The sequence below is a fragment of the Nannospalax galili genome, unplaced genomic scaffold (assembly GCF_000622305.1).
Source record: "Nannospalax galili isolate Female #2095 unplaced genomic scaffold, S.galili_v1.0 scaffold1261, whole genome shotgun sequence".
Taxonomy (NCBI): Eukaryota; Metazoa; Chordata; class Mammalia; order Rodentia; family Spalacidae; genus Nannospalax; species Nannospalax galili.
Window position 1 is genome coordinate 245,740 of NW_008344648.1, and position 11,684 is coordinate 257,423.

An 11,684-nucleotide genomic window follows, 5' to 3' on the forward strand; every position below is an offset into this window, starting at 1 on the left:
TAGGCCGTCAGATCCCCTGGAACTCGAGTTACAGACTGTTGTTAGCTGCCATGTGGGTGCTGAGATTCAAACCCGGGTCTTCTGCAAGAACAACCAGTGTTCTTAACCACTGAGCCATCTCTCCAGGGCCCCCCCCCTTCTCTTCTCTTGTCTTCTCTTCTCCTCCCCCCTCCCCCTTTTCTTTTTCCTTTTTTGGTTTCTTTTGAGATAGGGTCTTGCTGCAGCTCCAGGTGGCCTGAAATTCATTATGTAGACCAGGCTGGCCTCAGGCTCAACAGAGATCTGCTGCCTCTACCTCCTGAGTACTGGGATTAAAGGCATGTGCCACCATGCCTGGCTCTGACTAACTATCTCTTTATTTAAAAGACCATTAATGTAGCCATATCACAGGAAATTCCGAAACAAAAATACCATCCTTGATCTAGCTCATTAGCCTATATAACTGTTAACGTTTGACAGTACTTAATTTTTTTCAACTAGTAAGAAAGAATTGATGCACATAAAAGAATAGTGTATATACACGTCCTAGCATGTATGTTGTAAGGAACAATAGTGGTGAACGGCTGCTTCTGCATCTGCTGCCCTCTAAAGAGAGTATTCATTGTAACTCTCCAAGCTGCCTTCCTCTCTCTTCATAGTCTGTCTTTAGTCTCTTTTCAGGTGTACTGTTTATGTAATTATAATTAAGGCACACATCTAGTTTGAATGTGATTTTTGTGCTGCCCATAAATCAAGTTCTTGAGAGCATTTAATTCCTCCTGGGAGGAGAGACTGAACCCCCAAGCCTATCATTGGTGGGCAGTGTACCCTGGGGTCATCTCTCCCTCTGAGAGGCATCTGCTGCCACTGCCACCCGGTTGAGAACTGATGCAGGCTGTTAGGCAGCCTTTGGGGTGGCAGTGTCATTCATGTCCCAGTGCCCCTGCCCTCTTCAGGAGAAGGAGCGGCAGCGCCTGGAAAACCTGCGGCGGAAGGAAGAGGCCGAGCAGCTGCGCAGGCAGAAGGTGGAGGAGGACAAGCGCCGGCGGCTGGAGGAGGTGAAGCTGTAAGTGGCCGGGCTCCCAGGGCTCCCAGTGCAGCCCGCCCCGGCTTAGGCAGGCTCTCCTTGACGGCCCTGTGCCCGCAGGAAACGTGAAGAGCGCCTTCGCAAGGTGCTTCAGGCCCGTGAGCGGGTGGAGCAGATGAAGGAGGAAAAGAAGAAGCAGATTGAGCAGAAGTTTGCTCAGATTGATGAGAAGACTGAGAAGGTGGGCGTCTGGGCTGATGCAGCAGACTGTAGGTGGCCAGTGTGCTGGGGGCCTAAGCACGTTCAGGTTTAGCAGCCTGAGTGGTGGAACTGGACTCCCAGAGGTTGTGAAGTGGGTGTCCTCTACACCGCTTCTGCCCATATCGTGGACTCTGGAGTCTCTTTTGAGTCACGCTTGGTGTTCAGTCTGGCCTATTTTCCCAGTGGCCATTTGTGTGTGGGCGGTCCCGGGCAGATAGGGCTGCTTGTGCCTTTTCCCCGGGCTATGGGCAGCAAGTGGGTTTCTTGGGGAGTGGGGTGGCCATTACACAGAGCTCTAGGCCCCATTCTGCAGAGTGGAGTGAGGGGCTGCTTCAGAGGACACATGTGGGTGGATTCTGCAGGCAAAGGAGGAGCGGCTGGCAGAGGAGAAGGCCAAGAAGAAAGCAGCGGCCAAGAAGATGGAGGAGGTAGAGGCACGCAGGAAACAGGAGGAGGAGGCACGCAGGCTCAGGTGGCTCCAACAGGTGCGATTACAAGTGGTGTCAGAAGAGGGGGAGGACAGGCACTGCCTCAGTGGCATGAGGACCTTCTGGGCACACCGCACTTTGTAGAGGATTCTGCTGGGTCTTGTTGCTGAAAGTCCAGGAGGAGGTGGTGACTATATATATAATCTGCCTTCTCTAGAAGCTGCAGCTTGAGAGTTAAATGTATGGATATGGAGTCAGACTTCCAGCACAGATCTGCCTTTTTTTTTTTCCTTTTTTTAATATTTATTGTTTTTGTTTTATGTGTATGAGTGTGTTCCCTGCATTGTCGTGCAGTGCCTGCAGAGGTCAGAAGAGGCCGTGGGATCCCCTGGAACTGAAGTTACGGACGGTTCTTAGCTTCCATGTGGGTGCTGGGAGCTGAACCTGAGTCCTCCGCCGGTGCTCCTAACCACTGAACTACCGGTCTCTCCAGCCTCACAGTCATTTCTTAGCAGTGTGACCTTGTGCAGTTGCTTCAAGTAGCAGTGGTATCTTGCTGATAAGGTTGTTGGAAGAGTAGGTTGTATTCATGTATAAATAGGCAGTGCCTTGTACACGCTAAGTGTTATGCACGTGATTGGGCTTACCATTCCACGGTGAGTGTCATGCCTGAAGAGTAGGGCCCTGCCTCTCCTGGGAACTGGAGTTTTACTACTGTAGGGAGCAAATATCCATCATTGGGGAGTTCTCTCACTAATCAGTATGATTTATTTGCTCTCTGCTAAGCACTTTTCTGTGCATAAGGTGTGTTAACTCAGGCAACTCCATGAGGTTTGGGGACTACTGCTGCCCGTTTTACAGATGAGGAACTGACTGGTAGGTCAGATGACCTGCAGGGTGCACACAGCTAGCTCTCGAGTCATGACTCTCACTTGCTAGGTCTGCTGCAATAGTTGTCAGATGCTAGCCAACTCCAAAGCCAGTCCTGGCTCTTGTCATAGTCATGGTCGGTGCCATAGGAGCCAGGGCCTTGGGTGGGAGCAACCTCTCAGCCCTTGGCTAGCTTCTCCGTGCAGGCCCAGCCAGGCCCCTCCCGGGAACCCTGACCTTACCCTGCACGGCCATTTCAGGAGGAGGAAGAGCGGCGCCACCAAGAGATGCTGCAGCGGAAGAAGGAGGAGGAGCAGGAACGGCAGCGGAAGGCCGAGGCTCGGCGGCTGGCGGAGCAGCGGGAGCAGGAGCAGAGGCTGGCTGAGCAGGAGCGCAGGCGGGAGCAGGAGCGCAGGCGGGAGCAGGAGCGGCTCCAGGCGGAGAGGTGAGGCTGCCCTCTGGCCGGTGATTCGAGCCCTGTGAGAGGCAGCTGTCTTCACCTAGAGGTTGGCAGGCTTTTCCTTGATTTCACAGCCAGATGCCTGCTGCTGGTGGACCACCAGATAGGGTGTATGCTGGCTCCTTTGGTGCCTTTTTCTTAATGATACAGTAGAGTCGGGGTATCTTAGGACTAGCTAGTACTTCTCCATAGGGCTGCTCTGGGCATCTTGGGCAGGGATGTTTGTGGTACTGCAGAAGTAAGCACTTACCACCAGAGGGCTGCATTCTTAGTGAGATTTTCTGGTACATCTAGATTGACCCAAAAGTGACCCTGGTCTGGTGGATGAGTTGGAGAAAGAGGAAGTGGAGGGGCAGTGGCAACTGTGTGGCTTCAGAACCAGGGGCACGGCAGCATTGGCTTTGAGGGATGACAGGACAGTTGTGGCGGGCGGTGGCTACATCCCTGCAGGTTTCTTTGTTTAATTCTTACTTAAAACTCTTGTGGCATAGAAACTATCAGCTCTACTTTGCTGACAGTTCTTGGTCACAGGCAGAGTGCAGTGGTAACACCAAAGCCGGCCAACAGCCCTTCCTCTGCTCCGTGGAGCTGAGTGTCTGCACTGGAAGTAGCATAGGTTGTCTGTCTTGGTTGTGACAATGCTAGAGGAAAGGTGTTACTCTCCCAGTGCAAAAAAGAGGAGTGAGGCTCAGAGACCTCGGTTGTCCGGAGGAGTGGGAGCTGCATGTGGCTGCACTCAAGTCAGGCTCAGAGCCTTGCTTTTGGAGAGTTGGGAAGAAGTCCCCTTTTGGCTCTAAGCCAACAGTTCTATTGTCCCGTTCTCTAAAAGCATGCCCACCGAGTCTAGCTTGCCTATTGGGGATGGGGACAGGGCCAGGGCTCGGTTTTTGCCCTGAAAGGCTCTTGGTGGTCCTCAGGGAGATGCAGGAGAGGGAGAAAGCTCTGCGGTTACAGAAGGAGCGACTGCAGAAGGAGCTGGAGGAGAAGAAGAAGGTAGGACTGCTGGGGTGAGGCCTCTGTGGGGTCTGAGCTGACCTGTGGCCTAGGAGAGTCGGGAGGATTGGCCTAGACTCTTGGGTAGGGCCTGACTTGTCCTAGCACGTGGGGTGGCAATGTGGCGGGGGAGGGGCATGCACCTCTTAGCCCCTGCTGTGTCTCAGGAAGAACAGCAGCGTCTGGCTGAGCAGCGTCTGCAGGAAGAGCAGGAGAAGAAATCCAAAGAGGCAGCAGCAGCCAACAAGGCCCTGAACGTGACTGTGGACGTGCAGGTGAGGCCTGTGGCCCGTTTGGGAGGGGCCCCCAGTTTGGCAAGGGCCTTGATCTAACCGTTCTCTGTCTAGTACAAGCACAGGCTGTGTATGTCAGAGCCTGAAGAAAGAGGGCAGGTCACTTAGTCACCTTAGTTTTCTTTTTGGTGATAGGGTCTGGCTGGGTAGCCCAGGCTGGCCTCAACTTTGTAATCCTTCTCCCATTACATCCTACTTGCATGGAATACAGACATGTGCTGCCACACACAGCTTCTGTTTTTTCTGTTGTTCATAATGCTTATTGTTTTGATATCGTAAAACTAGAATGCAGTTTTTAAAAATTAAGCTTAAAAATATTTATTATTTTTATTTTATGTGTATGAGTGTATTGCCTGCATACATGTGAGTGCAGCCGTGTTGTGCAATGCCTGCAGAGGTTAGAAGAGGGTATCCCCCTCAAGTTGGGGAGTTTCCAGTAGTTAACCACCACATGGGTGCTGGGAACCAAAGCCAGGTCCTCTTAAGAGCAGCCAGTGCTCTTAACTGCTGAGCCATCTCTCCAGCTCCAAGAAACTAAACTTTTTAATGTGAGTATAAAGTTTTTAAAAAAAGAGGCTCTCAGATAAAACTAAGCTTATGTCCTTCTAAATTTTCACATGAGCAGTCATTTTCTACATACAAGCATGTGACATATAAATAGGCATATTTTTAAGTGAGCACAGACTGTGTGTACACTTGGGCAGCTTTTTTTTCTTTTTAGGGATGTGGGGGGCACGGCAGGGTCTTGCTGTGTAGCTTTGACTGGCCTGGAACTCACTATGTAGACCAGGCTGGCCTTGACCCTTGAACTCACAGAGATCACCTACCTCTGCCTCCCTGCTGAGATTAAAGGCGTGTGCTACCATACAGGCCTAGACATCTATTTTAACACATGTAGATGTCTTGTTTTTGATGGCTGTGGCCCAGTTCATTGTATCAGAATTTAACCACATCCTGCTGTTGAGTTTTAGATTGTTTTGAGCTTGGTGCCCATTGTGAACTGAGGGGAGGTGACCAGGCACCAGTGCCCTCCAGTGGGGGGATATGGGAATGCCGGGGAGGGGCGCTCACCACCATGCCTTTCTTCTAGTCTCCTGTTTGTACCTCATATCAAATGACTCCACAAGGACCCAAATCCCACCCCAAGATCAATCCAGATAACTATGGGATGGATCTAAACAGCGATGACTCCACAGACGATGAAGCCCATCCCCGGAAGCCCATCCCCTCCTGGGCCAGAGGTACGCAGGGCCCCAAGCTCCTGAAGAGGGGTCAGGCTGCCTCCCTGCCTCACCTTTGTGGGATGTGGAAGTGGTAGGTGCGGGTGTACAGGCTGCTGTGCTGGGGCCCAATGGCTTGTGGCATTGACTTGGAAAGCCCATCTTGGACCTTGAACATGCACCCAGAGGAAGGTGGGGCGTTCTGGCCTGAAGGCCCATCTGAGCATACAGGGTGGAGGATGTTGAGTTCCTTTGCTCTTGTGAATAGAGCTGCATCTGGCCCCGGCAAAGCATGCAGCTAAGTGTTCTCACTTCAATCCTAGTCCCTCCTAGAGTCTGACTCACACCATGGCTGGTGAGGTTTGGACCCATGGAAGCAACCTTGGGTGAGCTGGGAGTGTAGCAGAGTTTGCTGTTGAAGTGTCAAGAGCTAGGAAAGTCAGGCAAGACCCTGAGGAGGAATTGACCTGGAATTTCCAAGTCCCAGCATTTGTACAAGGGTGTGGTGTATGTGATGCTGTCTTGGGCCGGAGTGTGACCTGCTCGGGGGGGTCAAGTGCTTTACAAGGTTTGCTGAACTGCAGGGCAGGGCAGGCATAGCTCTCAAAGGGAGGGACCTCGAATTTTCAGAAGGGCAGCATCCTTTGACCTCATTTAAACCTCACTATAACTGGAATCCGATGATGTGACTGCTGTCACATCACTGAGAGCAGCAAAGTCACCTGATGGCAGATGATCCTAGATAGCCTAGATAGCTTGCTTAGTTTCCTTATCTGTGAAGAGGGAGTGATTGGACCCAGCTGAGAAGGTTATTGGGCATGAAGTAATTCAGGAACAGCACCTGGTGCTGAGCAAGACTTGGGTGCTTGCTCCCAGAAGGGTCAGGGTCTTCCTCAGCCTGGTTGTCGGGGCTGTGTCCTGCTCCTTCGCTGCTCTGTGGGGCCTGTGGGGTTGGTGAGAGCAGCCAGGTGGACTGCAGCGTATGCTCAGGCCCTGGAGCCATGCTTATTTGCACACCTAGCTCTACCATTTGTCTGCTGTTTGGAGATGAGAGGCCTCTGCAGGAGCAGGTGGCAGGGGCAGGGCATGCTGGTGTGGAGAAGGCGACAGGATTCTGTGGGTAGGTTAAGGGAGCCGGGAAGTTGGCAGAGAGTGCCAGACAGTGATCCAAGTCTCTATGTTCCTTAGGCACCCAGCTCAGCCAGGCCATTGTGCACCAGTACTACCACCCCCCGAGCCTTCCGGAGCTCTTCGGAACCATTCTCCCCCTGGATTTGGAGGACATCTTCAAGAAAAGCAAGCCTCGCTACCACAAACGCACTAGCTCTGCTGTTTGGAACTCACCACCCCTGAAAACCACCAGGGTCCCCAGCAGCCTGGCCTATAGCCTGAAGAGGCCTTGAGGCAGGCCCTCAGTCCCCTGAGCAGTCTTAGGGCCCATCCATGTCTGTCTGTCTGTCTGTCTGTCTATCTCTTTCTGTGTTGGACTGGGGCCCTCCTGCCTGATATACCCTGCTGAGGGCTTGGTCAGGTGGATACCAATGTCCTCTGTGTGCCAGGCATTTCTTTTGCAGGTGGAAGGTGGCCCCAGGCCTCTTTGGAGGATGGGCTTGGTGGGTGGCTAGGGAAGGACTAGGTTCAGCCCTAACTGGCCTATAGGCAGCACTCTGTAAATAGATTGTTATAATTCAGCTGAATTTTAGTTTCTAGTGTTTTTGAGGTAGATTAATAAAGTGTATTCCTTCAAGCCTGCTGTGAAGATTGTGAAGACCAGGGGCTTCAACAGAAGGTTGGCCCTGCAGCAGTATGCCTTGGGCCTCTGGATGGGCGAGAGCGCCTTTCCTTTGCAGTGTGCCCCAAGATCACTTGGTTAGGTCAGGTGGGGTCCCAGCCAGAGGATCTGATGCAGTGGGCGATATTGATGACAGACAACTTCTGGGAAACACATCAGCATGTGTCATGATAGGGCAGGTGGAGATGCTTCCTGTTTTGGGGTGTGTCCTGTTTGTAAATGGAGCCTATTCCTTGGGGGGGAAACTGGTCCTTGCCATAGCTCTGCACTTAGTTCCTCAGCCTGACTACTCCTCAGGATCCACCGTGCTTGGTGTGTGAGGAGTGGAAGATCTTGATAAAGTCCTTGTGCTGAAGTGTAGATCTGCTTAGGACTAAGATGACCTTGGGATAACCTTGAGACCAGCGTTTAACAGCAGTGCAAGATTTTCCCCACAAAATCACCAGCCACTAAGTAAATGCTTAGCACCAATGAATGGTGGGCCTGGTCCTGCCTCCTAACTCCCACTGCTCTTGCTCCTAGAATTGGGATCAGCTACTTGTCATCCACAGCCAAGTCAAGTTACAGGTTTTTGGATATAGCTAATAGGCTCATTTGTTTACTCTTTCTCTCTAGAGGGCAGTTAAGTTGCACAGCAGACTTCCTGTGGCCTGAGAAGCTGAACAGTTTACTATGAGAACCTGTGCAGAAAACATTCACTAACTGCTTTAGGACAAAATAAATTCCAAATGCAAATATGAGTGCTTTAAAAAATGAGGAAATAGTGATTACAGTAGACTGAAGTCTAGAAGATTCTTCCCGTGCAGAATTCATTTATGGTTCATTGAAACGTGCACAGTTCAGTTTCTTCTGTATGTTCTGACTGGTAACTGCTGAGCAAACGAGAAAGTGCATCTCCATCTGAAACCACAAGATGAAACTCATTTGTAAGCACATGTAAACAACATGCTTCCAAAAGTGCAGCGGAACTTCAGTGCCCTTTGTGCTGTCTTTGCCAGCGTTTGGTATTGTCAGTATTTCGTGCTATAGCCATTCTGATGGCCGTATAGTAATTCATCATGGTTTTTTAATTTGTTTTCCTAATGGTTGTTGGTGACTTATCACTTCAGATTCTTATTTACCATCTGTTCTATCCATTTTTGGTGGAGTCTGTTCACGTCCTTTGTAAGTTTTTAAGTTGGGCTACTTCTTCCTGTGGAGTTGAATCCTTCTATGTTATGAATACAATCTTTGTCAGATATGTGCTTTGTGGTGTTTTCCCCCAGTCAGTAGCCTGTCTTCATTATCCCAACACTTTAAAGAGCACAACTTCTAATTTGGTGAAGTCCATTTATTACTTTATGGGTTATACCTTTTTTGTGTTATGTCTGAGAAGTCTTGTCTAACCCCAGGATCCAAAGATTTTCTTCTGTTTTCTTCTAAACTATTCCATTGTTTTACACATTGCATTTAGATTTATGATCATTTCCAGTTAACCTTTTAAAAATCTGAGGTATGTGCTTTTGCTTGTATTTGGGGGCATACAGGTGGATGGGTGTCCAGCTGTTGTGGCAGACTATTCTTTCTTACTGAGTTTATTTTGCATCTTTATCATGAGTCAGCCACCCCAGATTTCCTGCTTTCCAGTAGTCTGTGACCTTTTTTTTTTCACCCATATTCCCATGGTCAAGATGCCCAGTACTTACAAGTCTTAAAATCTGCTGATTTCACTCTTAAGCAGCTTTATATTTCCTTTCAAAATTATTCTGACTTGTGTGAATGGTACCTTTTTAGAGTAAATTTTAGAGTCAGTCTATATGTGCAGAAATTCTCAGACATTGACTAGAGTTGCACTGAATACATAGGTAAATTGAGGGGAAGGTTTGACACTTAAATATCCTTTCAGTCCACGAGCACCAATCTTCTTATTTGCGTCTTTGGTTTTTTGGTTTCTTTCATCAGCATTTTGTTTCGTCATACACATGCTGTACATAGTCTGTTAAATATTTATTTTTTTGGAGTTAATTGTAAATGGCATTGGTTTATACTTGTTTATGCGGGTATACAGAAATACAATTGATTTTTGTGTGTTGGCCTTAAATCATGTGATGCAACTAAAGCAATACTCAGATGGAAATTCATGGCACTGTTTGCTTGTGTTGGGGTAAAAAGGTCTCGTGACCTCAGCTGCCACTTTAAGAAACTAGAAAAAGATTAATTTGAAGTGTAATAAGAAAAATAGCAAAGGCAGGGCAGAAATCAACAATATTGGAAAGAAAAACCATAGAGAAAATTAAAACATTTTTGATAAGTTCAAGAAAATTCATAAACCTCTTGTCTAGACTCATTGAGGGGAAACAAAAAGATGGTACAAATTACCACCGTCAGGAGGGAAGAGAAGGTCAGTCATCCCAGTACTCATGAGGAGCTTCACGTTGAGGCCAGCCTGGGCTACATATTGAGATCCTGTCTGGAAGGGAAACAGTAAGAGACCACCAGAAGAACTCACAGTGGTACACTTGTATTTTTAAATGAACACAAGTCTTGTGAAAAAATAGTGTCTTAGTTCACTTAAGAAGTAGAACACCTAAGTAGCTCTGTGGGAAAAAAGCAAATGTTTGAGTTAATCTTACAAGGAAAACCAGGCAAGGGTAGCCCGAGTGCTGTTACACATTTCTATGGAGAAATCATTTCTACACCTCCTTGCAGAAAACGAGAGACGACTAGTTCTGTCTATAAGAGCAGCAGTGCCCTGATTCTACATAAGACATTTCAAGAAAAAATCATTAGCTTCTAATGAACATAAATGCATTTTTTCCCTTTTAAAATTGTGGAGAAGTTAAAAAATTATTGAGCTTTTGGAATTTTATACAGAGGTTCTTAATCAAATTTAGACCCCCCTCCCCAATCCATGTTGTTGTTCTTTAGTTCTTTTTTGGGGAGACAGGCTTTCACTCTGTAGCTCAGGATGTCCCTTTAGCCTCCCGAGTGCTGTGATGACAAGCATGCAGCCATGCCTGATAACACGAGATGTTAAAGTTTTAACATATCAAACGCTTATAACAGATGTCCTTCCTTAGGCAGATAATAGACAAGATTTCTCTCAAGGAGGGAAGGTAGGACCAGCACTCAAAAGGAACCTCCTTACCGGTGCAGGCAGAGGATCATAGGCCATGTCGATGCAGAAATTCAAAAATTGGCAACTCGGTAATAATTCCTGATAAAAACTCAATTTGTATTTAAGGAGGTGTCCTCACTTTGATAAAGCACTTTCGGGATGACAAAAAGCTATCAAACATCATACTTCATGGCACATGCTTGTTCCTGCCTCTGCTAGGTTCATGCAGGATGTCAGCTCTTTGAAATATCGAATGGGTTGTATAGCCAGTGCAGCAAGAACTTTGTCAGAGTATGTGCTTAGTTTGTGTAGGGCCTTGGTTCAGTCCCCACCACCTAAAGGGCCTGAGGTGATGACTTCGAGGAAATCCAGTCATATCTACTGGAAAGCTATTAACATTAAACTCTTCTGGCTTCTGTGGGCATTGCAAGCCTGTGTGTGCTTACATACATGTAGGCAAAACACTCAATACAAAACTAACTAAAATTTAATAAAAAATTCACACTGGGAGGGATGTATTTTCCAAGCTCCTTTGTTAGGACAAATAGGTCAATCCAAATCATTTTTAAATGTCATATTTTTGTAGGGTTTGCATGTGTGGTGAATACATCATCAGTTACCTGTTAGGACAAAGATCTGAGGCATCTGCAAGTCCTGTGGTTAAGCCCAGTACAATACTGCTGTTTGTACCACTTTCTCTCATGGTTATTTTAAAAAATAAGCTGGGCGTGGTAGCACATGCTTTTAATCTCCGCAATCTGGGAGGCAGAGGCAGGTGGATCTTTGTGAGTTCAAGGCCCAGTCTGGTCTACATAGTGAGTTCCAGGCCAGCTGGGGCTACAGGAGACCCTGTCTTAAAACAACCCCCCCCCAAACAAACCAAACAAAAAATTAAAATGAAGAGCAGAATTATTCCAATCTAACAATAAAATAGGTTTATGTCCAGAATTTTTGTGTCTTACAGCTAGATGGAAGAGTCTGACAAAGATCAGTGTATCTTATCTGAGTTCCTAAAATTAACCCTCCCTCCTGTCTTCCTTCTTCACCTCTAAACGAGGAAAAGTGACTCTCAGTTGCAGTTCCTCTGTTACCACTAGAGTCTTCTGGATGGTCCTCATTCCCTAGCCCCAGGGAAGCACACTGACATATACCTTCCCAATGAGAGGGGGTCATTCAAGAGTGTTAGTCTCCGTGGGGAATGTGCCAGATATGCTGACTGTGGTTCAAAGGAAACAGAGGACTTAGGAGTACAGCACAAGAGTTT

The 11,684-nt window shown here is 48.0% G+C and overlaps 1 protein-coding gene across 2 annotated transcripts in view; it reads left to right on the forward strand.

Annotated features, from left to right (window-relative positions):
* Incenp (inner centromere protein) overlaps positions 1 to 9,113 on the forward strand; it is a 24,760-nt gene extending 15,647 nt beyond the window's left edge. For both annotated transcript variants that reach the window (XM_008840917.3, XM_008840919.3), the window contains 8 exons: positions 936 to 1,045; positions 1,127 to 1,247; positions 1,630 to 1,752; positions 2,826 to 3,010; positions 3,943 to 4,018; positions 4,186 to 4,293; positions 5,402 to 5,552; positions 6,720 to 9,113. In XM_008840917.3, coding sequence (XP_008839139.1) covers positions 936 to 1,045; positions 1,127 to 1,247; positions 1,630 to 1,752; positions 2,826 to 3,010; positions 3,943 to 4,018; positions 4,186 to 4,293; positions 5,402 to 5,552; positions 6,720 to 6,934 — 1,089 coding nt within the window. In that variant the 3' untranslated portion in view covers positions 6,935 to 9,113. The remainder of the gene's footprint in view (positions 1 to 935; positions 1,046 to 1,126; positions 1,248 to 1,629; positions 1,753 to 2,825; positions 3,011 to 3,942; positions 4,019 to 4,185; positions 4,294 to 5,401; positions 5,553 to 6,719) is intronic.
* Positions 9,114 to 11,684: the final 2,571 nt, after the last annotated feature.